The sequence below is a fragment of the Cornus florida genome, unplaced genomic scaffold (assembly GCF_030987335.1).
Source record: "Cornus florida cultivar Cherokee Brave unplaced genomic scaffold, ASM3098733v1 CherokeeBrave_3.0.0_Hap2_Chr04, whole genome shotgun sequence".
In the NCBI taxonomy this organism is placed as follows: Eukaryota; Viridiplantae; Streptophyta; class Magnoliopsida; order Cornales; family Cornaceae; genus Cornus; species Cornus florida.
The window spans coordinates 12,402,865-12,429,388 of NW_026775574.1; the positions used below are offsets into that span (position 1 = coordinate 12,402,865).

The 26,524-nt window shown below is 35.8% G+C and overlaps 2 protein-coding genes and 1 pseudogene across 7 annotated transcripts in view; 2 read left to right on the top strand and 1 right to left on the bottom strand.

Moving 5' to 3' along the window:
- LOC132302733 (uncharacterized) overlaps nt 1-6,893 on the bottom strand; it is a 29,376-nt gene extending 22,483 nt beyond the window's left edge. For both annotated transcript variants that reach the window (XM_059799655.1, XM_059799653.1), the window contains exon 1: nt 5,991-6,893. The gene's annotated coding sequence lies outside the window, so the exon portion shown is untranslated. The remainder of the gene's footprint in view (nt 1-5,990) is intronic.
- LOC132304726 (cytochrome P450 CYP749A22-like) lies at nt 574-4,103 on the top strand (annotated as a pseudogene).
- A 2,955-nt stretch (nt 6,894-9,848) lies between the features above and the next one.
- On the top strand, nt 9,849-14,961 carry LOC132302734 (cytochrome P450 CYP749A22-like). 5 transcript variants are annotated; one of them, XR_009480910.1, is made up of 7 exons: nt 9,850-10,255; nt 10,361-10,584; nt 10,723-10,955; nt 11,791-12,166; nt 12,262-12,669; nt 13,076-13,312; nt 14,759-14,961. XR_009480910.1 is itself a non-coding variant. In XM_059799656.1 (6 exons), the coding sequence occupies exons 1-6, from the start codon at nt 9,970-9,972 to the stop codon at nt 14,810-14,812; spliced, it is 1,581 nt and encodes a 526-aa protein (XP_059655639.1). In that variant the 5' UTR covers nt 9,849-9,969; the 3' UTR covers nt 14,813-14,961. The 5 variants fall into 5 exon arrangements, 2 of the variants coding, with proteins under 2 accessions (XP_059655639.1, XP_059655640.1); XR_009480908.1 differs by lacking the exon at nt 13,076-13,312 and adding an exon at nt 13,698-13,822; XR_009480909.1 differs by lacking the exon at nt 14,759-14,961 and adding an exon at nt 13,698-13,822.
- The last annotated feature ends 11,563 nt before the right edge of the window (nt 14,962-26,524 follow it).

The window sequence follows — 26,524 nt, forward strand, 5'->3', positions numbered from 1 at the left end:
AAGCTTTCCTTTTTTCCCGGTGCTGATACATCCTCTGTCAACTCTCTTAGAAATGCCCTCACCCAATTCCAGTCTCTTTCTCAGGCCCCTCAATGAACCTTTCTAAAAGCTCCATTTTTTTTTTTTCTACGGCACATACCGTACTACTGAACAACCCATTCTTGCTATGCTCAGGTTCGAAAGAGGGAACTTACCTACCTATAAGGCATCTTGGAATGCCTCTCATTTCCTCAAGAATAAGACCGGTGGACTCCAATTAATCAAATCAGTTTTAGTGAGCATTCAAGTTTTCTGGTCTACCATTTTTTATTCTTCCTAAGGGTGTCATCAATGATCTAAACAGTGTTTTTAGAAGATTTTTGTGGGACAGGGACTGAACTCAAGAAAAATGGAGCTAAAATAACTTGGATTTGCAATTTGTAAACCAAAATCTGAAAAGGAACTTGGACTCCCCAATATTGAGACATCCAACAAAACAAGTATGATTAGACATTTATGGGCTGCTATACTGGAAGATAACAAGCAAAAAGCATATGAGTAAAGTGGGTCAAGACCCTCAAGTATGGGGAGAAGATGCACTCACTGCTATTCAAACCAGAGAGATTTTCCGAAGGGGTTGCTAAAGCTACTAACAACAACCAAGCAGTGTTTCTTCCCTTTGGTTTGGGACCTCGAAACTGTTTAGGAATGAACTTTGCAATCAACAAAACGAAGATTGCTCTATTAATGATTTCGCAGCGCTACAGCTTCACCCTCTCCCCTACTTATGTTCACTCACCAGTTGTAGTTGTGACAGTTCGCCCCCAACACGGGGTTCTGGTAATACTCCATGCTCTGTAGTATGCACTAGATTTGTTAGTAGAATGTGAAGTGAATGAAACAACCAACAGAGTGTGATATCTTATATTACAATGAGATTGCAGTTAAGAAATTTTGAATGGTGTAAAAGTAAGAAAAATTGGCTATTAGTGCAGCAAATTGTTACAGGTTGTGTGGGTGTTTACAATGACTGCAAGAACCATCATCTGTATAGAAGGCAGTATATATCCTATAATATAAATGAAAGCCAAATTCAGATACAATTCAATCTTATCTTTCTTGATGTTTCCAAAGGTTAGAGTATTTTAGGTCTAGAACTTATGGTCTTACATTCACATCATGTATTTCATATGGGTACCTAATAATTTATTGGACTAATAAATTTACTGGATTTGGTAAGAAACAGTCAAGGGAGAGTACTAAGTCAACATATGTAACTTGCAGGAGAGTACTAAGTCAACATCTGTCAGGGTTGCTAAACCAGAGGATGTCATTAAGTTCATTTTTAATGACATCCTGAACAACTACAATTGTCTTCTTCTAGAACAAGCAATCAATTGTACACCATACAGTTAAAGTCAAATCAAGTGGAGCTAATAAAACTATTAATTAACACATTCAAGAATACAACTTAAAACAAAATAAATTAATTGCTAGTGACATCAACAATTGGCCTCAATCTATTAGATGCTGGCCCATATAGATAAGATCACAGAACAAGAAAAACAAGCAACACTCAAAGCAGTAACAAATGTCGCAGTTCAGTTGATTTGAAATCTAAAGCGATATGGGTGCTGTGGAAACCTTAGTAATCTTTCTTTCAAGCTCTCTGTGCTTGTTCCTTTTCTTAACTCTCATCGCGTTCCTTCACAAATTTTTGTGGGTGCCAATTCGCATCCAACAAAGGATGCGGTCACACGGAATCAATGGTCTTTCTTACAAATTCATCCATGGGAACACCAAAGAGGCCTTAATCATGAGGAAGGAAAAAATGATTAGAGCTATGAATTTATCACATCACATATTTCCAAGAATTCAGCCACACACTTACTCTTGGATCAACACATATGGTAACACTATTTAGTTTTATGACTTTCTGAATCCTAGGTTGTCCATCCATCCAAATGAACTAATTAATTAACTAGTTATTTTGTTTTATTTTACTTTGGTTTCAGGTAAGATCTATCTCAGTTGGTATGGTGCCAAAGCTCAGTTATTTGTTAAAGAGATACGGACAATAGAGATAGAGCTTATGTGAAAAGGGACAATGAAGGCTTTTTGAAGAAGCTACTAGGAAATGGTATTCTGGTATCCGAAGGACAAAAATGAACAAAATTACGGAAACTAGCCAATCATGCTTTTCATGCAGATCGGTTGAAGGTAAGCTCTGTAGTAATTATTGTTATTTTTGTTTAGTCACTGAAACATAGATTACTGAAGCATTACTTCTAATCAATTTTTTTCCAATGTTTTGAGTGTACTAATATTAAATTATAGATGGAAAAATTAAGGGGTAACTAATAATTATATGAAGATTGGTATGTGCATAGAATATGATTCTGGAAATGATTTCAAGTGTGGAGATGATGCTAGAAAGGTTGAAACAGTATGAAGGAAAAGAGGTGGATATGTATGAAGAGTTCAGGGTATTAACATCAGAAGTGATTTCCAGAACAGCCTTTGGAAGCAGTTATTTAGAAGGGAAAGACATATTCGAAATGTTGATAAAGTTGTCTATGATAAATATTCGAAACGCTTTCAAGATTAGGCTTCCTGGCATCAGGTAAGTTTATCCATACGTAAAATCAATTTTGGGTTCAGATTAAGTTGATTACTGTACAAGAAAGAGGCATTGCATGAGGATACTTTGCATGGGTCCAAATACTTTTTCAAGTTTTTTGTTTTTGACTAATGGTCTCAACTTCAGTCTACAACTGATATTGATCACAAGTTTTCCTTCAACTTTAAGAACTCTGCTCTTGTAAACTGGAATCACTAAATTTTCAACCTTGTTTTTTACTATCTTTAATTCCACACAATGTACACATGCTATACAAACTCATATGGCAAGAGATAGTCAATGAAAAATGGGATAGTATAGTCAAATACAAGATTGGAAAGGCCTCAACATCTTGGCTCAACCCGTTTTATAGGAGCAGAGCAAAAGGTCACTCCATTGTGCTTTATTTTAGCAATATGTTGTAGAAAGATACCCTAAGAAGGTGGTTTCTCTTAAAAGTCCACATACGAGTGTCACTTGTGAATTATGAATGACTAAGTGATCTATTTCAGCTCTAGTCTTGAGTATCAATAGAATTCAAGCTTTAAACAAATTCTCCACAACAAGCCAGTTTAGTTAATTGCCCTTCTCATCCTCATTTTAATTTTTATTTGTCCACTTGTGCAGTAAATTCTTCAGAACTGCTGATGATATAGAATCAGATAAACTTGAACAAGGAATCCAAGATTCCATTATAAGGATTATAAAGCAAAGAGAGAAGACAATGACTGGAGAAGTAGAAAACTTCGGGACTGATTTACTTGGATTACCAGGGAAGGCCAATCATGATGCTGATGAGAACTATAGGATAACAGTAGAAGATGTGGTTGACGAATGCAAGAACTTTTACATTGCTGGACACGAAACTACTACGACCTTACTTGCATGGACTGCTCTTCTTCTAGCAATCCATACAGATTGGCAAGAGAAAGCGAGGGAGGAGGTGCTAGAGTTATTTGCAAACAACAGCCAAATTCGGAAGGCTAAAAACGGTATTTGAATATTCTTGCTTGAATTGCAAAATTCATATACATGATTCAGCATTAAATTTTAATGTGTCCTTCTCTCTATGCAGATGAACATGATCATCAATGAATCTCTAAGAATATATCCTCCAGTTTCTCAATTAACGAGAAAAATTAAACATGAAGTCAAATTGGGGAAGTCCATCATTCCAGCCAATATAGAGCTGCATGTGCCAACACTGGCACTTTATCATGACCCTCAAGTATGGGGAGAAGATTCACTCCTTTTCAAGCCAGAGAGATTTTCTGAAGGGGTTGCTAAAGCTACCAACAACAACCAAGCACTGTTTATTCCCTTCGGTTTGGGACCTCGAAGTTGTGTAGGAATGAACTTTGCAATCAACGAAACGAAGATTGCTCTGTCAATGATTCTGCAGCGCTACAGCTTCACCCTCTCCCCAACTTATATTCACTCACCAGTTGTAGTTGTGACAATTCGCCCGCAACATGGGGTTCCGGTAATACTCCATGCTCTGTAGTATACACTAGAGTTGTTATTAGAATGTGAAGTGACTGAAATAACCAACAGAGACGGCCGATTGTACTGCATGACAATGTCTCCGTTGTATGCAAGGCAAATCATATGGAATGTGGCAGATACTTTGGGCATTGATCTGCAATCTAATGGAAATATTTAGTTTTTAATTTCTTGATCAATGTGGTTAGGAAGGGAGATCTTCATCTGCATGTTTGGGCTTGTTTTCCTTTTGTGGGCTTTTTCATGTTAATTGCCCTGCCTGCCAACTTTTGGAAGTGGGTGTTCTTATTATTATTATTATTATTATTATATTTGTAATTGGGAGGGTTTCCTCTCTGTTGTTGTTTTATTTGGTTTTAATAAAAGCTTGCTTATGAAATAAATAAATAAATAACCAACAGAGAGTGATATATTGTATTTTGTTGTTCCCTATATCCATTATGAGTATGCACATGGTGAAGAAGCCACAATGCGTTATGACCAAGGCTCCAAGCTAAAGAACGGTACTTTTCTATAGATAGAAGAGAGTTCACTTTTATAGCCACTAGTAGAAAAGGACTAATAAAAGTGGAATGGAAGCCTTATTGCCCTTGTAAGAGAGAGAATATAAAGGAGCTTGAGTCAACTTTGTGCTTGTACCACCAGGGTGTCTTATTAGAAAATAAAATAAAAAGTGCGGCAAATATCAAAATTTTTAAGATTCAGATTAATTTTGTTTAATTTTTCTAATTCTAAATGACAATCAAAATTCCTCTCTTAAATAATTGATCCACCGCTGGTCTATTAAGACAGGTTATTTAGCTAATCAGCATCTCAACCTTAATGTCAGGGGCTAAGTGTTATTGTTGTCCAAAACGACATTGCGTCAATATAGAACACTTTAGTCACAATATCCCAACAGATAATTTGTTCCGTACTTATACCTTTAACTAGCTAATTATCAATTTTTTTCCTGAAAAATACTCTTTGAACTCTTTCAGGATTGAGTTCAACATATTTTCCAAACGTCATTAGTGCACATGGAATTGTGTCACCAAACTGCATAATGGGCAGCACACGCCGTGATCGTGCCAAACTCATTGACAGTTGTCCAAGGATCACGAGCACAGACCCCCTGTCATGTCTGTGCTAATTGTGACACATTGTGAGTAAACAGGAACCCTGAATGTTTCTATAGTGGAGATACTTGGGTGATTGATAGAAAAGAAGTTAAACATGAAATCAAATTGAGGAAGTTCATTCTTCCAGACAATATAAATCTACATATTCCAACACTGGCACTTCCTCATGACCCTCAAATATGGGGAGAAAATGTGCATCATATCCAACCAGAGAGATTTCTGAAGGGGTTGCTAAAGCAACCAAGAACAACCCAGCAGTATATTTTTCCCTTCAGCTTGGGACCTCGAAGTTGGGTAGGAATGAACAAGCCATTTTTTAACCCATAAATCTTTCCTTTGGTGACAAGCTTTTCCTTTTTTTCCCGTGATGATACACCCTCGGGTTTGAAAGAGGGAACTTACCTACCTATAAGGCATCTTGGAATGCCTCTCATTTCCTCAAGACTAAGGGCAGTGGACTCCAATTAATCAAATCAGTTTTAGTGAGCATTCACATTTTCTGGTCTACCATTTTTATTCTTCCTAAGGGTCTCATCAATGATCTAAACAGTGTTTTTAGAAGATTTTTGTGGGACAGGGACCGAACTCAAGAAAAATGGAGCTAAAATAACTTGGGTTTGCAATCTGTAAACCAAAATCTGAAGGGGAACTTGGACTCCCCAATATTGAGACATCCAACAAAACAAGTATTATTAGACATTTATGGGCTTCTATACTGGAAGATAACAAGCAACGCACATGGGTAAACTGGGTCAAGACTTAATTACCTTAAAAGTTCAATAGACTTGCTCATGGTGATGGAGGATTTGGCCAAGCATTTCATCAAACGGAAAATTGGCAAATGGTTCATCAGCTTTTCTTTGGCATTTTATCAAATGGAAAATCGGCAATAGGCAATGGTTCATCGGCTCATGGTGCTGGAGGAGCTTACAAATCCCTTTTCTTTCATCAAATCTCCAAACACTTTCCCTCTGTGCCGTAACCAACCAGAAAGCCATTCCCACCTGTGTTTTTCTTCTGTGAATATGTGGCTTTTCATCCAAAGCAAATATGGATTTCATGTGTGCCCTGATAACTGGAGAAGTCTCATTCAATGGTAAGGCTCCCATCATTGGAAAGCCAAATCAAAATCAAACGGCATCCGTCCATCGCCACGGCTGCCGGATCACCGTGTCGCAGACCCCTAAACCCTTGTTTATGTGCTCTGCAACTCTGTTTGGTCGACTTCAGTCCTCACCTGACCACCAAAGGCAAAAAAACTCTCCGTATGATGTATCCTCGTATCGAAGGTCAATAATACTCAGTCGGTGGAGCACTGAGAGCTGCCAAAATCACTACGCAGTGCCCCAAACATGAACGACGTGGTGGATGCATTGGAGCTGCTTCAGGCCAGACACGAATGAATATACTGACATATATTATGGCTCAGAAATATCACTCTTCTTCCAAAACGAACGTGGAATTCCCTCTAAGAGTGTTGTGACCGAGGGCTTTATGGTCTTAATCAAACCAACATACCACGTGGATGTGAAAATTATTTGTAAAGTTAGAAGAATGCAAAAGGATAGATGCAGGAAAAATAAGAGCCTTAGTTTAGTTGTAGGTTAGCCTACAGAAAAGATTGAAAAAATAAGAAAAGAAAAGAAAAATAAAATAAAATTTGGTCGAACCTCACCATTCTTTTTGAGAGGTTGGACGAGCCGAGTATGACATGTCTTGGTATACCTATTCAATGATCATGTAATTTCTTGGTGGATGTAATTTATGACATAGCATGTCCATCTCATCTAATATCTACTCCTGCTTTCTATGATAAAAGGAAGAATAGAGGAGAGTGCAATTCGAATTCATGGCACCGGTGTTTAATTGATCCAGAAATTCAATCCGATTTAATTCAATTCATGCGGATTGAATTAATTTTTTTAACTCATCAATTCGGTAATGAATTCATAAATTAAAAATTCATAGAGATTGGATGATTTTAAAAATTCATAGAGATTGAATGATTTCTGTTCACAATTTAGAGTCTCAAAAATCAGATATACTCTAGATTCGAAAAAGTCCGATCCATTAATAATATAATATATACAAATATTATGTATATATATATACACACACACATATATATATAATCCTAAACTAGACACTCGTTTACTCTTCACCTAGGAAGTACAAACACTTTTACGAAGGAGCCGTACTCTATTGGATACGGACACTCCTTGAATACTAGGAAACATGGATACTTTTACGAAGGAGCCGCACCCGTTTCGGATATGGACACTCCTCGAATACGTGTCTGACACTTCATATACGTATCCGACATTTCATATACGTATTCATAAATAAAAATTAATTTCATATAAAGTGTATTAAATATTTAGATTTCTAACAATTTATTACTTAAATATTTGAAGTCATGTTTGATAAATTGATAATTAGTCTATTCGGTCGTGATAAATAAAAAAAAAAATTATTGAGGTGTTTAGAAAAGCTCAATTTGTAAGAATTAATTCGATCCAATCATATATTTTGCTAATTGGATATGTTCAGATGAAAGCTTTCCACAATTCGAGTTGATTTCTATTTTCAATCTATACAGATCGTATTGGCTTAGGTTTAACTGAATTGAGAACAAAAAAATTGTCAAGTACGAATAAACATTATTTAACCATTCAACAAATATATATATATATATATATATATATATATATCAACTAGTATAAATAATAATAATAATAATAATAATAATAATAATAATAATAATAGTTATGTCAATTATACAATTTGAAACTTAAAAAAAAAAAAAAAAAAAAAATATGTTAATATGATCATATGCCTCAATTATGCCAATAAATAAGGGATATTTCAAGAAATTCATAATAATAATTATTATTATTTTAAAAAAGTTATTCATATTTTTTCTAAAAATTAAAAATTTAATTGAGCTAAACTCTTCAACTTTAGAATTTGTAGAATTGGAGAAAAGTAACTCACAAAATTGAACCAAATTTTCTTCAATTCCACCAATTTCAATTCTAAGGCTATAATTCCACACATCCGAACGCAACCCTAGGTTAAAATTGAGAAATTTGATGTTTAATTAGAGTTTGGTTGGTTTGTTTGGCACATTTAACTCGTTAAGCTCCAATTTTGATTAAAGAATGAGTTACAAAAACCGATAAATATCTTCATACTTCTTAATGAAACTGTTGTTTACGAACAAGTTTAATAAGCAAAATTATTGAGATTATTTATACCTAGACTCTTTAATGAACAAAAAATGTGATGTCATTTAAGTCTAATTTGTTTACTGAAAAAGCGAACATATTCCGTTAATCCAAGTTGCGAATAGGTTAATTTATTCATTTAAGTAATGTTATCAAGAAAGCTCCCTCTTCTCTTATGTCACGAAATCTATATATTTAATAGTTGGATTGAAACAACTTTTCGAAATGTATGAAAAGATGAAATGAATCATTTTACTCTATTCATTTACAAATCTAACACAATAAGTCCAAAGAGAGATGGGTTTCCCACCCTTTTTAATTCTTTAAAACTTGTTATTTCAGTTGCAAGAAATTTGAAAAAGTTACAAGAATATTTATTCACATATGATCCATGAATTTAAGTTGTCAAAACTATTTTAATTAGAATGAAAATAGTCGACCACTGTTAAATTCTAAAATTGTTCCATATGCTGAAATCTAAATTGAAAACTGTGAATTTAGGACTGAAATTATTATACTTTCACTTATTATTTGTTACTAAAATTTTGAGTACATTTGTTGGGGAATTTATGGAAGGTTTATCCGAGTTGAAAGAATTGAGATTTGAATGATGATGCATTGATAATGTGGTGTAACAAATAATTACAAATACTTCACCAAAGCAAAGTAGACCTACAATATAACAACCAATTATGGTTACACAGTTGCAACCATAAACTATTTCTCTGTACAACAATTTTTCTCTCACACCACTTCGTGTTTAGAAATTCATTGAAAATCAATTTTTTCATTTTATTGCTAAAATAAAATTCAGGAGAAACATTTATATGTCTATTTTTATTTCTCAAATTCTCATCTTCAAAATCTAACTGTAGATATAGAATAAAATTATCCAAAGATATTGATGTCCAAAACTTATATAATTTCTCAGCAAAAACATGTTTTCTTTAAAAATTCACAAAAAATAGTATACTAACCCAAATTGCATGAAACAAAAACCAATTGAAAACTAATTACTTTTTAAAATAACTTAACAAATTGGGTTAGTTTTAGAAGAAAACAGTAGGGGATTTCAGTTTTAAAAATGAATTTACAACATATTATATCCAATTTCAAAAATTAATAATAAATTCAAATCGAGAAATTATTCATTACAACCGTTGCAGTGATGATGTGGTATAACGGACGGCTATGAATAATCCACCAAAGCAAAGTGAACCTACAATACAACAAAAAACTGATATATATATTTTGATAAAGTGTTTGTAACAGTTTATTGCACCACATTATCATTGCAACTATTGCAATGAATACATTCGCCTGTGGTAGCTTGAAATTTTGGTATTTTATGATTTTTTTCAACGGCAGACCTTTTAAGTGGAGCCAAAACTTTGATTTCAGTTTGTCCTTACTTCCACTCAAAGATTCTTATCTTATCTTCTTCCTCACAATCACAGCAAGAAAGGTTGAAACCAGTGGCTGAGTGTGGAAGTTGAGTTGATTTGGAGTTTAAAGCAATATGAGTTATGTGGGAACTTTGTTAGTCTTTCTTTCAAGCTGTGTGTGTCTGGTCATCCTCTTGATTCTCCTCAAGTTCCTTCACAAGGTATGGTGGACTCCAATTCGCATACAACGCGCGTTGCGGTCACAGGGAATCAATGGCCCTTCTTACAGATTCATCCATGGAAACACAAAAGAAATCTTCAAAATGAGGAAGGAATCCACCAGCAAACCCATGGAATTATCATCCCATAACTTATTTCCTAGAATTCTGCCCGAAATATACTTATGGATCAACATTTATGGTAACATTATTTTGATTTATGACTATATCTGAATCTTCTAAATCCTTTTAAAAAAAAAAAAAAAATTAAACTTAAATGATTTTGTTTGTTTTAATTAATTACCAGGGAGGAATTATCTTAATTGGTATGGTCCAAAAGCCCGAATAGTTGTTACAGAATCAGAATTGGCTAAAGATATACTGAACAATAAAGATAAAGCTTATGCAAAGACGGATGCTGATGGCTTTGTGAAGAAGCTATTAGGAGACGGTCTTGTGTTTTCAGAAGGCGAAAAATGGGCAAAAGTACGAAAACTGGCCAATCATGCTTTCCATGCAGATAGGTTGAAGGTAAGCTTCGTTTTTTTTTTCTTTTTTTTATCATCTGTTGATCAATACTTTAGCAATTTGAATGCGAAATAATCATGAACAGGAAAAATTAGAAGAAAATGTTGATGGGTTTTTCTAATAACTATACGAAATTTCTAGAATATGATTCCAGATATGATTTCAAGTGCGGAGATGATGTTAGAAAGGTGGAAACAGTATGAAGGAAAAGAGTTGGAAGTGTATGAAGAGTTGAGGATCTTAACGTCGGAAGTGATTTCTAGAACAGCTTTTGGGAGCAGCTATTCAGAAGGGAAGGACATTTTCGAGATGGTGTTGAAGTTGGCCATCTTAACTACCAGAAATGCTTTCAAAATTAGGCTTCCTGGCCTCAGGTAAAGTCATCCTCCAGATACATTCATGTTTTGGGCTATGCTTAATTCAATTTATGAACAAACTTTACAGGAAGATAAATTAGTTTAAGCTTTTCTTTTCATCAATTGAAGGTGCATGACTGTCAAAAACAACTGCATATTTTTGTTCAAATCTGTAGTTGGCCATACAAGACTTCTCCGATGTCTCTTAATCACCATTTTTTCGAAGTACTCCACACTCGAGATTAACCAAATATATTTTCCTCAACTACAAGGGACTAGCTACTACATAGTTTACTTCAAAAACTCTGCTATTTAAACTTGACTAACTAAATTTTATTCCTTCATTATGATTGAACATATAGAAGCAAAATATATGACCAAAAAAAAAAATCCTTGATTGAGGGAATAGAAAGAAGAATGGGATGGTAAACAGTTAACACAATCAGTACTGCCCATGAAATGTAGCATAATCAGTACAGCTCATGAAATGTAGCACTACACGTTCCTTCAGCACTAAAATTTTCTTCTAGTTTGAATGATGCTTATTAAGTTGTTATCCTCATTCCTTATTCTTAATTCGTTCAACGGACCTTAGAAGAATGGCTAGAAATGAGCATCCATTACACACAATGCTTTGTTTAAGGATTGCGTTATAGAAAGATAAACTACGAAGGTCGTTTATGCTTCAAATATAACATGGGAGTATCACCTATGATTCTATAAATGACTCATACATCTATTTCAGCACTACTCAGAAAAGACTCCTAGCTTTGAACATTTTCCCTCCACCAAAAACTAGATTGCGATTTCTTTCTCATCCCTAGTTTGATTTCTCATTCAACCAATTTTGCAGTAAAATTTTAAAAACAGCTGACGATACAGAATCAGATGAACTTGAACAAGGAATACGATATTCCATTATAAGAATCATAAAGAAACGAGAGGAGGAGATGACTGGAGAAGTAGACAGCTTTGGGACTGATTATCTTGGATTACTTGTGAAGGCTTATCATGATGCTGATGAGAAGCACAGGATTACAATAGAAGATGTAGTTGATGAATGCAAGACATTTTACCTTGCTGGACAGGAAACTACAGCGACGTTGCTTACATGGACGGTTCTTCTCCTAGCAATTCATACAGACTGGCAAGAGAAAGCGAGGCAGGAGGTGCTAGAGTTATTTGGCCAAGAACATCCAAATTCAGAAGGCATTGGAAGGCTGAAAATGGTACGTACCCGAGTTGTTGCAACTCTTGTTTGCAGTGAAGAACATTACCCAATTCAAGAATTATTTGCTAATGTGTCCTCTTCATCTTTATGTAGATGAACATGATCATCAACGAGTCTCTAAGACTATATCCTCCAGTGGTTTCATCTGTGAGAAAAGCTAAACACGAAGTCAAATTGGGGAAGTTCATTGTTCCAGCCAATACAGTTCTGCAAATTCCTCCATTGGCTTTTCATCATGACCCTCAAATATGGGGAGAAGATGTGCTTCTTTTCAAACCAGAGAGATTTTCTGAAGGGGTTGCTAAGGCAACCAATAACAACCCAGCCGCGTTTCTTCCCTTCAGTTTTGGACCTCGAATTTGTGTAGGAATGAACTTTGCAATGAATGAAGCGAAGATTGCTCTGTCAATGATTCTGCAGCGCTATAGCTTCACTCTCTCCCCTACTTATATTCACTCACCAGTTTCAGCTGTGACAATATCTCCACAACACGGAGTTCAGGTAATAATTCACACTCTGTAGTGTGCACCAAAATGTTAGTAAAATGTGGAATGAATGAATAAACCAGCAGACATTGATTGCAACTGAAGGTTGTTGACGGGTGGAGAAATCATTCTCAAATATGTAACGAAAAAATGGTTATTTATGCATACAATGTTACAGGTTAATCATGTAAGCGAAGGTTGTTTAGGGTGATTGCAAGATTCATCATGTGGATAAATGGCAGTCAGAATGTGATATCATATAATATTTGATGAAAATATATATATATATATACATATATTCCCATTACAATCTGATATTTCTTGATGTTTTTAAAGACTAAAATGTTTTGTTAAATAGATTCCAATTATAAGCATGCAGTAATCTCTCCAGTTCTTAAATGGAATTAAACGTTTGTCACTAGGGATTCTTAGACATTAACTAGATTCTGGTCCCCTATAAGATTCAAAGCTAGATAGACCTTGAATGTTTCAAAAGTGGAGATAGCAAAGAAGTGTTTGGCTGATGAGGGAAGTAAATGTTCTCCAATGGATAATGTGCTATGGAACTTGGAGGTGGCATGGCAGCAGCAAGAAGGTGTTGATGCAGAAGAGAGGAAATGAGGTGGTGGAACCAGTGGATAAACTGCAAGAGTTAAAAGGTATTCAATTATTTTAAGATGTGTATCACTGCTCGGTAAAAATTTTTAAAAGTAATTCTACTTAATTTTACTTTTACTTTTACTTTTACTTTTCTTGGGTCGGTCATTGAATATGGCAAGCGCCTTGGCTTTAGATTCTAAGCTCGGTTGTGATGTCTGTATATATTAGTGTGTGTGGTGTAATTTAAATGAAAAAGAAAAAGAGAAAAGAAAAGTTAATGAGTAAGACCCACAAGCATTTAAATGGTCATGAGACCATCTTTGCTTTCATTTTTTTTTTCTCATTCCCGTAAGGTTATCTCTCTCGTCCAGAAACTCCTTTTTTTTTCTTTTTTGGTTCCAATCTTCAAGCTTTGATTCCATCTTCATTACTTGCCGGATTTAGGTGCCGTTTGAGGCAAAACGACGAGTGTGACGAGCTCTACGTTCTAGTACCAGCAATTCCAGTTTTGCTACCTTCCTTGGAGCTCAAAAATTTAAACCCATTTCTAGGGTTTTGCCTCTTTTGAGGTAGGGGCATCTTAATCCACTCTAGTCTTGTTCTATTGTGAATTTTACCTCCATGTTGTATTAAATATGCTTAATTTAGAGTTAATTATATCTATGATGGTATTAATGATGTCTAAAGGGTTTTCACGATCTTGAATATGGTTGGTTCATGTGCAAATTATATTTAGTTGTTGATTTCCTATGTTTACTATGTGCTAGCATGCTGAAATTGATGTATGAGAGTATGCTTATTTAAATTGCGCCAAATTTCTCAATTCATGATGTTGAGCTCATATATATATATACATGCACATGCTTAAATGCATTTTGTTGTATCTTAATGTGTTAATAATTACTTGGGAGATGTTGAACATGTTGAATGTTTAATTTTATGATGGAAAATTTTAAATGCCATGACATTGAATGTATGGAACATATATACATGCACATACCATTGGGTTTGCATGAAATAGGAGAAATTGTTCTTGAAATAAATATGGGGAATTTCAGGGAAGTGTTTTTGATAAAATGGTTTTATGCGAAACCCGGTCGCTGCGGGGTTACCAACGGGCCGGAGATTAATATAGCCTAGAGGGGACTAGGGAGTCGCCCTAGCGTGGTTGAGCTAGCTGGGCCCCACAATGACGCCGCGGGGTTACCAAGGGTCAGGGACACTAGCCAATCCTCCTTTCGTGTCGCGGCGGGGTTACCAAAGGGCGGGCTGTATTAACGTTTGAAAGTGATGATTTTGAGAATGAAAATGGGGAGTGTCATTGACATGCATTGCATGTCATTTCATTGCATTGTATTGTTTATACTTGGAATTGACTTGTATGTTGTATTTGATCCCCTACGTTGTATGATCCCTATCTCCCATTGGCCTATGCTTTGCTTGAATTCACAAGGACACAAGATTTGTGTCTTAAGTGTCACCTACTATTTATACATTTTTTTCAGGTCTTGGAAAAGAATCGGTGGACGACAACCCACCTCAAGCTTAAGCGATACTAGAAGCTCACTTTTGTGTCTTTTGTATATTTCCCATTATTTTTGCAAAGCACTAAAAGTATAAAGGTATATATGTATATTTTGCAAAACTTTGTCATGTAACCTTGTTGATGAATGGGAAGGATAATTTTAGTTAAAGTAATTATCGGTGTTATTTGATTGTGTATGATCATATACTGTTGCCGTGAATTCGGAATTTAAGCCATGATAGGTTAAAAATGAATTTAAACAGGGTATGGTAGGCCTATTTTTAGGGGAGGTTATGCCGAATTTTTTTGTAAAATTCATGGCATCAGCTAGGGTCGTTACATCGGTAACGAGTCAATATTTGGTATTCCTTGCAACAATCCAAAAAGATACTGGTCGACGGTAACCAAAAAAAATAATAATAATAATAATTAATTAATTAAATAAATAAATCGTCATGACCTCTGTAGAAAAAGTCCTAATACAATTTGTTAAAATACATAAAAAATGCAATGGCCTCACTTGGCCTTAAAACTAATTTATCATGTCCCAACGCACAATGCAAATAATATATAACATTCTCAAAATCAACACATATATATAAAAGAGTCTCGTTCCTCCATTTCATCCAAATATGGAAACACCAGTCCACTATCTAGTCCCATAATCCTTTACAAGGAACGCACTTTAATTACATCAAATTACAGTCTATGAAATATAGCTAAAATTAAAAGTCCAAAACTTATAACATTATACAAATTATAATAAAGTTTTACAAAATATTCAAGATTACAATTACAAAAAATTAAAGTTCTAATACAAAAAATAGCAAAATATAGAACTCCAATCACGTCTAAACTTATGGTGGATCGTCATCCGCCACCTCTTTCCCGTGTCCTGAAAATATTAAAGTAATGGGGTGAGCCAACCGCTCAATAGGAAGTGTCTAAGACACACCTTTTACGATCCTATGAACCCACATAAGGAATAGAATACAAATGAACGGGATTACGCCTCGGGAAACAAGTAAAACAGTAATAATATCAACAAATACATACACAAGTCATCCGACTACCAAGTGTGCAATATATGCCATGCCATGAAATGTCGTTCCCCATTTCCGAAATAATACCATTTCACCTTTCTAACCGTTAGTGCAATCCGACCCAAGGCGATTCCAAGGCGTCACAAAAGGAGGATTGGTTAACTATCCACGACAATAAGGCAACTCCAAGGCGTCGTATCCTGCCTAGGTAGCTCAACCATGCTATGGTCTCTCCCTAGTCCCCTCTAGACCACACTAACACTGCAGACCATTAGGCACCTCCTAAGCGTCCGGATTTTCGCAAACATTTTTCAAAACATTTTCCCCAAAGTAATTTCCATTTACTTTTCAAAACATTTTCCCATTTTCTTTCCCAATGGAATGCATGAATGCATCATGCTTAATACAATCATGCCAATATATATAATTTCCATCATTTGAAATTAATCATAACATGCCCTGATATACAAATCTAATTCATTGAACATAGTAGAAACATTTCATACTTTGAGAAACATAAAATTTCAGCAATTTATACACATAAAATGCAACAATAAATTTCCAATTTAGCATGCTTCTTCATATCGTTCCAAGAAACAAGTAATTTCAGTCATTTAGTCATATAGAACATAATTAAACACAAAACCCTCAAAGAGGCAAAACAATTAAGTTAAGCATGCTTATACTCAAATAAAAGGGGAGAAATTCACCAAAATGAAAGAAGTCATGGATTAGAACACCCCTCCCCCAATAAAGATGAAAAGTCCTAATTTGAACCCAAAATTTGAAATCCCAAATGGTGGCCGAACAGCACCTTGCTCCGATCAAAACGAAGAGATCTCGACGCGCTCATCAACTTTGCCTTAAGTGGCAAGATCAAATTCCCAAAGAAAAATGAAGTATCTAAGCTTATAATGGAGAAAGAAAAAAGAAAAAGAAACTGATACAGAGAGGAAGAAAGAAATTGCACAAGAAAAGGAAGAAGTAATATGGTCTGGTAATGACCATGTCGTCATTACAATGACCAAAAGCATATGTGGGTCCCATGGCAAAAATAAAAAAATAAAAAAAAACCTTCTTTGTCATTATATATATATATATATATATATATATATATATATATAAATGTACATACACTAAACCCACTACAACACATGTTTAAACACAGTCGCATAAAATACATCAAATAATAATATATGATATGCAATGGACTCGAAAAAAAAAATTCTCGTACTCAACAACTCCTGTAGTGGGTCTTACCTAGGACCTCCCGACCCGAAAAATGGAAAAATGCTGAAATGGCAACTAGTGCATTTTTCAAGAGCCCTGAATTCAAGAAAATGCCTTAACCAACTTTCAAACACACCTGGCACACCTTACGGTGTCCGGCATGCAAAACGAGAAAAGATGAAAAAAAAAATTAGAAAATAAAAAATAGCAAAAATTGAAAATATTACAATCTACCCTCTATAAAGAAATTTCGTTCTCGAAATCTACCCTCCTTAAGGGAGGAAGCCCACAACCACACACCTTCCCGAACAACACCTCACTAAACCGCAGGACTACGAGTTCACCAAGCTTATTGCCTTGACACCGGATGTCAACATGCAATCACACACCACTGCCACTAAAACACAATGTTCACCACCCTATGAGGGTACTTATCACTCACTGCATTTTAACACAAAACCAACTGGATTCTACACCCAACTCAAAACGGACATCGGTCCACTCTATACTGCCACGTAAGACTTCAAAGCCCAAAGAAGTACTGTCAGAAGACCACTAACACGACAACATCCAATCTAGACTCCATCACACAATCGAGCTCAAACTCAAATCTATACATCCCTGTCGGACCAAACACTTGCTACCTACCGCATAGCTACACCATCGCATAACTGCACTAGCGACTACTAACCGCACTATTAACAAACATTAAACTTAACAACCTCAAGATGACTAAACTACAATTCTCCCAACAACTACATAAACATGAGTTACCAATCAATAAAGTGTACTATCCTGTACCCACGACACAAATCCTCAAAACAAGATCATCGATAATCAAGTGGTCACACCACAAACCTTTATCGAACACTTGGTCCTACCTATCACACCTCGTCACCCAAGACAAATCACTCGAATTCACACTGTCATACTGATACACGCACAATACCTTGCTCTCACTGTCCCTGACAAATCGAAACAATCGTTGACCTTTGACCTGACATCGTGCTGCATAGGGACTGATTCAGGAGAAATAGTTGGCCAAACCATTCTCATCATCGATCCGGTCTCAACATAGACGTCGTTCCTGTCCTCAGGTCCAAACCTCAAACACATTATCACACAATCCACAAAACAACTATGAGATCTACTCACTATCCATCCACTGCTCTACGTAACCTCAAGAACCATACAGTTACATACCTGCTCTAAAAATCACAATCATGCCTTAATTACACAACCCATAACAAGTTAAAAGCAACACGACATTAAACACCATAATCATCGACCAGCCTACAAGCTCTCTAATCTCCTCATAACACCCATACTAGGTAAACAACTCCATAATATCACTCGATTCAATTCCTACCTTGTCAAAACAAACAATGCGACTATCTCATGCCTGAGATCTCAAAACCAAAGTCAATTTTTCCCATTATTCCTTAACGAAATTCCACATTCAATTTCTCTAATCACGTAGTTCTAAGGCAACATCGACACTTGTCCTCAAGACACCGCTCAAATCAGACATCTATTAAAACATCCGAGTACATGACTCATATCACATCACCTAACCATCCTCGAACTTATAGTTCACGACACATCCCCTAACCATCACCGCTAGTACCAGACACCGGAAACACACAATCCCTATTCGGTAACTTGTGCCTCACACGCCACAGGTCAAGACCACTATCATAACAAGCACTATTAAAACCCAGGACTTCACCTCCCTCCATGGGAGTGAGTCGACCAATATAACCAAACCTTTACCGGTGAACTCTAACCGCATAACAAACCATACATAGGTCTGTCCATCCGCGAGTGTGCACAACTTCTAAATAGAGAACAAAATTTACGACAAACGACGTCCTTGTCAGGACTAGAACAAATGGAAAGGGTAATGAACCCCGCTTTCACAAGAGATTAACGACTTGCACCTGACACCCTGTCACACGCTACTCACCAATCGTCCAACCGTGGACACCCAATCTCACCTGAGATGAACTGAACTATTTACACACAAAGAGAAGAATCAACTGGATACTCGTACGGAACGACCAACTCAAATTTAGGCGATCTCACCACTAATGGACCGTCATACACTATTAACACCGGAACCTCGCATATGCTACACTGTGATACCTATGCTAGTCAAAACTAATCAGATCCATACCACCCATTCGTCAAGTACGAGGATACAGCTCACAACACGACCATTAGATAAAAACACCAATGCTCACAGCATACTAACACTAGGGACGATCACAATACGTTGGACACCGCATCCCGTTCTACCTAGAATCAGTTACTCCCAATGACAACCTCAAAGCCATAAAACGACACTATACCACCCATTCCATCTCTACCTTCCTAAACGATACTGCCTCGATCACCGTGCACATAAGACCCATGACTTAAGTTACCACAACCCACTGACTTGCCAAAAGAAAAAGGTGTCTATCTGGCAATATCGTTCTCACTGGCTATAAAAGGTTAAACAGTCCACAATCGCCTCGACTAGCGCACAACCCCACCACCTATCTGACAACACACAACAAACAAGTCACAATCTCTAATCCATCCTCAGATCATACCTGAAACCATTCTGCTCATTAGTACTAAACATCACACCATAACGTTTCTACTACCATCATCCTCGAATGACAACTCAAACTCACGTCTTACCGACGCAACAGGCTACCGCCAAGCGATCTCCCTTCAAGCATCCTTAGGATAACACCATCACAACAAGATAGTATGCCTCACTTTCGATATTCCCCACAGCAACCACTACATACCACTATGATAAAACCCTTACATGGCAATGCCATGCCGACAGATCCCAAAGAAAAGGAATGAGCACAAAAACTAGAGTGCTCAACACCCAACTGTCTCATCAAACCATCTACAACACAATCAGTCACCAACATTTAATCGGCTACTCCGACCATTCGTCCTAAGACAATCTACATACTCAACCAAAGAAACCTTATGCCCTAGTGTCAACATCATTACCTCTCCTCTTCACTGTTCCTCAGAACACCCTTGGCCCTAAAAAAAGTCAAATAGGGCCACCAGCTACACCTACAGGATCACCCTCATCCCAGTCATTCTTATCATCAGTCTACCTCTTCATATACTCAAACAACCAGCATTATCTCCTGATACCCCAAACACAAATGAAATACAACCCCAATCCACAACTTCCAAATTCTAAACCACAGTCCATTTGGTAACACAATACCCATCATCTATCACTTCATTCGTAAATGACCAAGCACTTCAATGACCCTATATTACCTGCCTTATTGTGCAACCCTGCAAACGGACTCTTATAAGACTACAAAATGATCCACATCCCTCAACCGGTCCAACATTACCCTATACCTACAAAGTCCAACAAGTCCCCACGACAATCAGAATCAACACGCTTCCTTATACCGTACCAGAATACCCGGAATACACCTCTACAACCCATAGACTATACTCGTGACTCAAGCAACCTTTGTCATACCTACCACAACCGGTTCAAAAAAAAACCTCCGTACCAAACCGTGACCCAAGTCACAATCACTAACCCCCTAAGGTCTTACCTTTCTCCCACGAAACTCTTACTCAAACATCTGGCCTCCACGGTCATAAGAACCCATACGCCGATGCATGAAATTCACATACAATATAGACACCGTACCATGAAATACAAACCCATTTTAGAGTCGTGTTCTAAGCACCACACAAGAAGATCAAAATGACTACATATCGAATAACTCAATCCACGAGCTAGAAGTCCAAGCCACTTGTTCAAAAAGAACCTGTAATATTTCTGGTTTTGACCATTTTCTATTTTTTGGAATTTTCCATTTTTTCGAGGGCACTTTTATCTTTTCTCGTTTTGCGTACCTGTCACCGTGAGGTGTACCGGGTATGTCTGAGAGTTATTTGTGTAACGACCCAAATTCGTAAGTCCGAACCGCTACCCGGGTCCTTACTCGAACCCAAAGTTACCTAAGTCAATATCATCAAATCCAGTGATATACATCATTACACATCATATATGTGATCCTCTAAGACCCTAAACGACCTTCCAAGACTCGTGGTTAACTGTACCGGAAAGAGGAAGCAAAAAGTGCAAACAGCAGCAAACCGATCGACCGAAATGGCTCCTGTACCAGTCGACCGAAGTAGCTATTTTGGTCAGCCGGTTGTGGTCCAAACAGTAGATAAGGCCACTGGAAGTTTCGGTTGACCGAAATGCCCATTTCGGTCTGCCGAAATGGCCCTACGAGCAGAGGACATCCTGTTGAACTGCTAAGATCATGAAGATACACATATGGTTTACTATGGCACCTTAAAACTGATTAATTCATTTCCATACATATTCAAATTCATAGAATACAACTTAGCAACACCCAACAACATTGTAATACATGATTCTTCATAGTTTCTTACAAAAGAACAAAAGTTTATAAAGTTTATAATCCATGAGTTACATTTGATTCAACAATAACTTCTACTACAACATTATACAAGCTACACATGGTCTTTACAAAGGATTATGGTTCTTGATTTTATACAAAAGATAGTAAAACGATAGTCCCAGTCCAAACTAGATTTGTGGTGGATTATAGTCCACCACTTCTTTTCCATGCTCTGAAAATGTTAAAATAAGGGGTGACCATAGAGCTCAGTAAAAGTCGCCTAAGGCGTTAGTTTTGAACTCATTTGAGCCAAATAATATATAAAGGGATTGGAAAGATGTCTTGGTCATGTAATGGGAATTCATACACCATAAACAACTTAGTAAGAAACAATCTCAACACTTGACACAATTCCACCAAATGATATGCTTGAAATGAAATGTGGTGCATCTGTCCAAAATTTGGTCTACACTGACCCAACCAACACTTTTAGAACTCCGCTAATTGACTTTACCGATGCGAGATTGATAACTATCCCCGATTCCAATTCTGGCAAGGCTTGACAACTGATACTGGGCATAGTACCAATTTTTTTACGCCCTATACCGGGTCGCGCTCCCTCTAGGTCAAGTTAGCCCCAGACTCGCGAAACCCGGTTCATTTAAAAAGAAACTTCCCAATTCCCTTTCAAAACTTCCCTTCCCTTACCATGATATGCAATGCACAACAATTATAATCAATAAATTTTCAATATGAAAATTTTCATACAATTAACATTGCAAGGCATTGCATAATGACATTTAATAGTAATCTGGACATATCTACAATATTTATTACACCACTTACACATAAAAGATAATCATGATAACAAGTCGCAAGTTATAAACGAAAACTTTACATATAAAAGAAAATAAATTTTTGCAAATAATGACTCTTGAGTCTAGGTTTATTAATTTTTGCTTGTCTATCCAATAGTATGCATGGTTGTATCCAATTCTATCTTAAAAGACCATTTTACCCTTGTCAAGTACCCTTGCCACACTGATTTGAAACCCAAAAGTTGGTTTTTTTTTTAAACTTTAACGTTTCATATTTTCTTCATCCGGATACCGATTCAAGTGATTCTTGAGTCTGGATTTATTAATTTTTCCTTGTCTATCTAACAGTATGCTCAGTTGCATCCAGTTTTTTTTTAAAAGACCATTTTACCCCTAATCAAGTACCCTTCCCATTTTATAATCTTAGCTTCCATATTTGATTCTTTTGAGTTCTGTGACTTCATGGAATGTCACATTGGCGTCTTAGGGATGTCGTGTATCCCTAGAGACCTTATTTCTGTTTTTGTTTCCACATTTTGGATCTGTTTCGGGTTATCTTACGGGTCATCACAGGACGCACTAGCTAGAAAAATCAGGACCGTCATACATTGGAAGTTTCGGTTGACCGAAACAGCCATTTCGGTCGGCCGAAATGACCCTGCGAACTGGGGTTCAACTACTGGAATGTTGTGAACTTGAATATGAGTAATGGCCTATGAAGAAACTTTGCAATCAGCACTAAATCTACTTTAATACACTATAAAATGATAAAACTACATGCCATGGTTATAAAAATCAACAATTTGGTACCATACAACATCATTCTCCCCATTCTTTACAAAAATGCCAACATAGTTTCAAGTACATCAAAATATTGTCAAAAGAGTACAATTACATTACAAAGCCATGCTTTACAAAGGAAGTTACATGTTTAAGATGAGGCTTTACAAAAATGGGATTAAAATACAAAAGTTAGCAAAAATGAAATTCTATCTCGGCCCCCTTCAAGCTTGTGGTGGGTTGTCATCTACCACTTCTTTCCCGAGCCCTGAAAATGTTAATAATAAAGGGGTAAGCAAATTGCTCAATAGGTGGTGCCTAAGACACACCTCTTGTGACCCCGCGAATCCAAACAATGAAAAGAAATAATGAGAACAGGATCATACGGTGCCGAGAAAAATACAACATAGTATCAAGACCATAATTAAACAATGTCGTGTCATGGAATGCAATGCCATGCTATGTCACTCCCCATTTTCAAAATCCATTCCATTCATCACTTTTCAAACCGTTAACATAACCCGTCCCATGGCAACTCCATGGAGGCACAAGAGAAGGATTGACTACTGTCCCTGACCCATGGCAACTCCATGGCATCATTTGGGCCCAGGTAATTCAACCACGCTAGGGTGGTCTCCCTAATTCCCTCTAGGTCATATTAACGCCACGGTCCCTAGGCAACTCCTAGGTGACTGGGTATTCGCAAAACCCTTTTATCAAAACTTTTCCCCAAAGATCCTTTTTTTCCATTTCAAATTAGATTTTCCTTTTTCATACCCAATGCCATGCATGAATGCCCATATATTACAATGCCGTTAGATGAGGAAAATCATGCTTTCAATTCAACATCCAAAAGTATACATGTTTTTCAAGTAAATTTCTATACAAATACATATTCCATGCTTCCATTCAATAACAATTCTAGCACAATAAGCATGTAAAACATGGATTCTATTTCATACAAGCATGCTTGATTACAACATAACAATTAACACATAATCACATATTCCATATACAACATTTAAGCAATTTTGAAAGAATTTCTACAAATTAAGCATGCTAGATGACAATTTATACAAGAATGACTCACAAAAGTACAAGAATGTGTGAATTAGAGACTCTTACCTCAAAGAAGAAGAAAACCCCTAATTTATTGCCCTAATTTCAAAAATTCAAGGTTGGCCAAAAGTGTGATTTGCTCAAATCAAAATGTAGATCTCAACGAGCTCTCTGATTTGCCGTAAATGGCACCAACAAATTCCCAACGGTTGAAGAATAATTGAAGTTTGAAATTTGTGAAGAAAATAAAAAGAGAAAGAGAAAGGAAAGAGAGAAGCCAGGAGAAGAGAGAAAAATTGAGGCTATACAGTTGCCTCTTGGCCACAAAAGTGTTAGTGGTGGGTTCCTCCACTAACACAAAAAATATCCCACCTTAATTTAATATACTTATATATATAATCCATTTAAATCATAACTATACGCAAACATTCAAATAACATAATTATGTACAAAATAATTATGCATGGTATGCAATAAACCCAAAATAAAATCCCCGCACACAACAATTCAAGTAGCAGGTCCCACTTGAGACTTTTCTGTCCGGAAAACAGAAAAATGCCAAAATGGCAACCATCGCATTTCTAAGAGTCCTGAACTCAAAGAAATGCCCCAACTAGTTCTCAGACACACCCGGCATACCCCATGGTGTCCGGTACACAAAACGAGAAAAGATGAAAATGCCCTTGCAAAAACAGAAAATTCTGAAAAAAAAGAAAATGGTTAAAGACAGAAACTTTACAACCTCTCTTTTTCTTCACCGAACAAAGGCTGGTTGTGTTTATCTTCTTATTTATGTTGATGATATTATTATAACCGGGAGTGACATGTAATACCCCGATATTTTTAAAGGATTTATTAATTAGGATTAATTATTTTATTTTATTTTTCAATGATTTTTTTTTTTTTTTTTTTGAGTGCTAGATTAATTATCTTATTTTAATTAAGTTATATTTCGTGATTATGTATGATGATTGATTGTTTGTGTGGTTGATTATTGATTGAATTATTGGTGTGTTGATTTTATTGGTATTGTGTGACTTAGTTGTAAATTCTTGTTTGTTTATGTGCTTCATGTAATTAGTTATTTTAATTTTAGTATTTAATTAATTATCTTATTTATTTAAATTAATTGGATTGGGTTTAAGGAAAGTTGGACCAAAAGGTGTGGTCTTGGGCTTGTATGAAACCTTATTGGATTAATTAATGAAGGCCGGTGGTTATTTAATTATTTAAATGATCACTTTTGTATTAATTATAAATATATATGTATATATATATATATATAATTATATATAAATATAATTAATTAATAATTGTTATGGAAAGATATATGTATAGATATATATATATTTATTGATATATATATGTATATATGATTTAATTAACTAATGGGTTAGTTATGGAAGGAATATATATTTATATATATATATATATATATATATATATATATATGTAATATAATATATGTTTATAGATATAAATTATTTAAAGGTTATTATTTTAATTCATAATACTAGTTGGAAAAGGATTTGGAATTTAAGGTGTATAAAAATACACATAAGGCTTTAGGGTAAAAGGTTTTACACGTTAGAAAAATAAAACAGACAGAGAGAGAGTAAGAAGAAGGGCTGACAAGGAGGAGGTCGGATCTTAAAAGGAGGACGTCGGAATTGGAAGAGATAATTAAAGCTTAAAGCGTCGGTTTCGTTTCGAAACCTTCAGGCAAGTTTTCTCTAACTTTCCTCTTAGAACTCATAAGGATTTCACCTTGAGTATCAAGGCTTTAATTAAATTTATTTGTTTAAAAATTATGGTTAGATCGGAATAATTAAAAAGTATAAACTATTATATTTGATTTTTAGATTATTGGATTTTAATTGATATATATAGGTGTTATATGTATATTTTAAAATCAATCTATAGGTGGATTTGTGACCCAAGAGAGTTAATTATGGTTTCTTTATTTTCTAGAATTGTTCTGTAATTTTCTGGAATTTTTCTGATATTTTTAGGAATTTATTAGGATTTATTTTCCTATTATTTGTTAGGAAAATAATTTTATATATATATATATATATATATATATATATATATATATACACTAGGTAACTGGCGCATGTGGAGCGGCGGAACAATAAAGAATTGATCCAGTGCGGCGCGGTGTAGGATAATAGGGTGTATACGCCAATTAGGGCCATTTGATTAATTAAACTTATGTGAATTGATATGGTGCATCGCGGCGCATAAAACTTTGGTGCGCATGTGTATCTGGACCATAAAAATGGTCTGGTCAACTATGGGATTATTTGGTGTATTGCAGACCATGAGAAGATGGTGCACTCGCTGATCTGGACCTTAGATCTATTATAGTTAATAGAAAATAATCTAGTGTGAG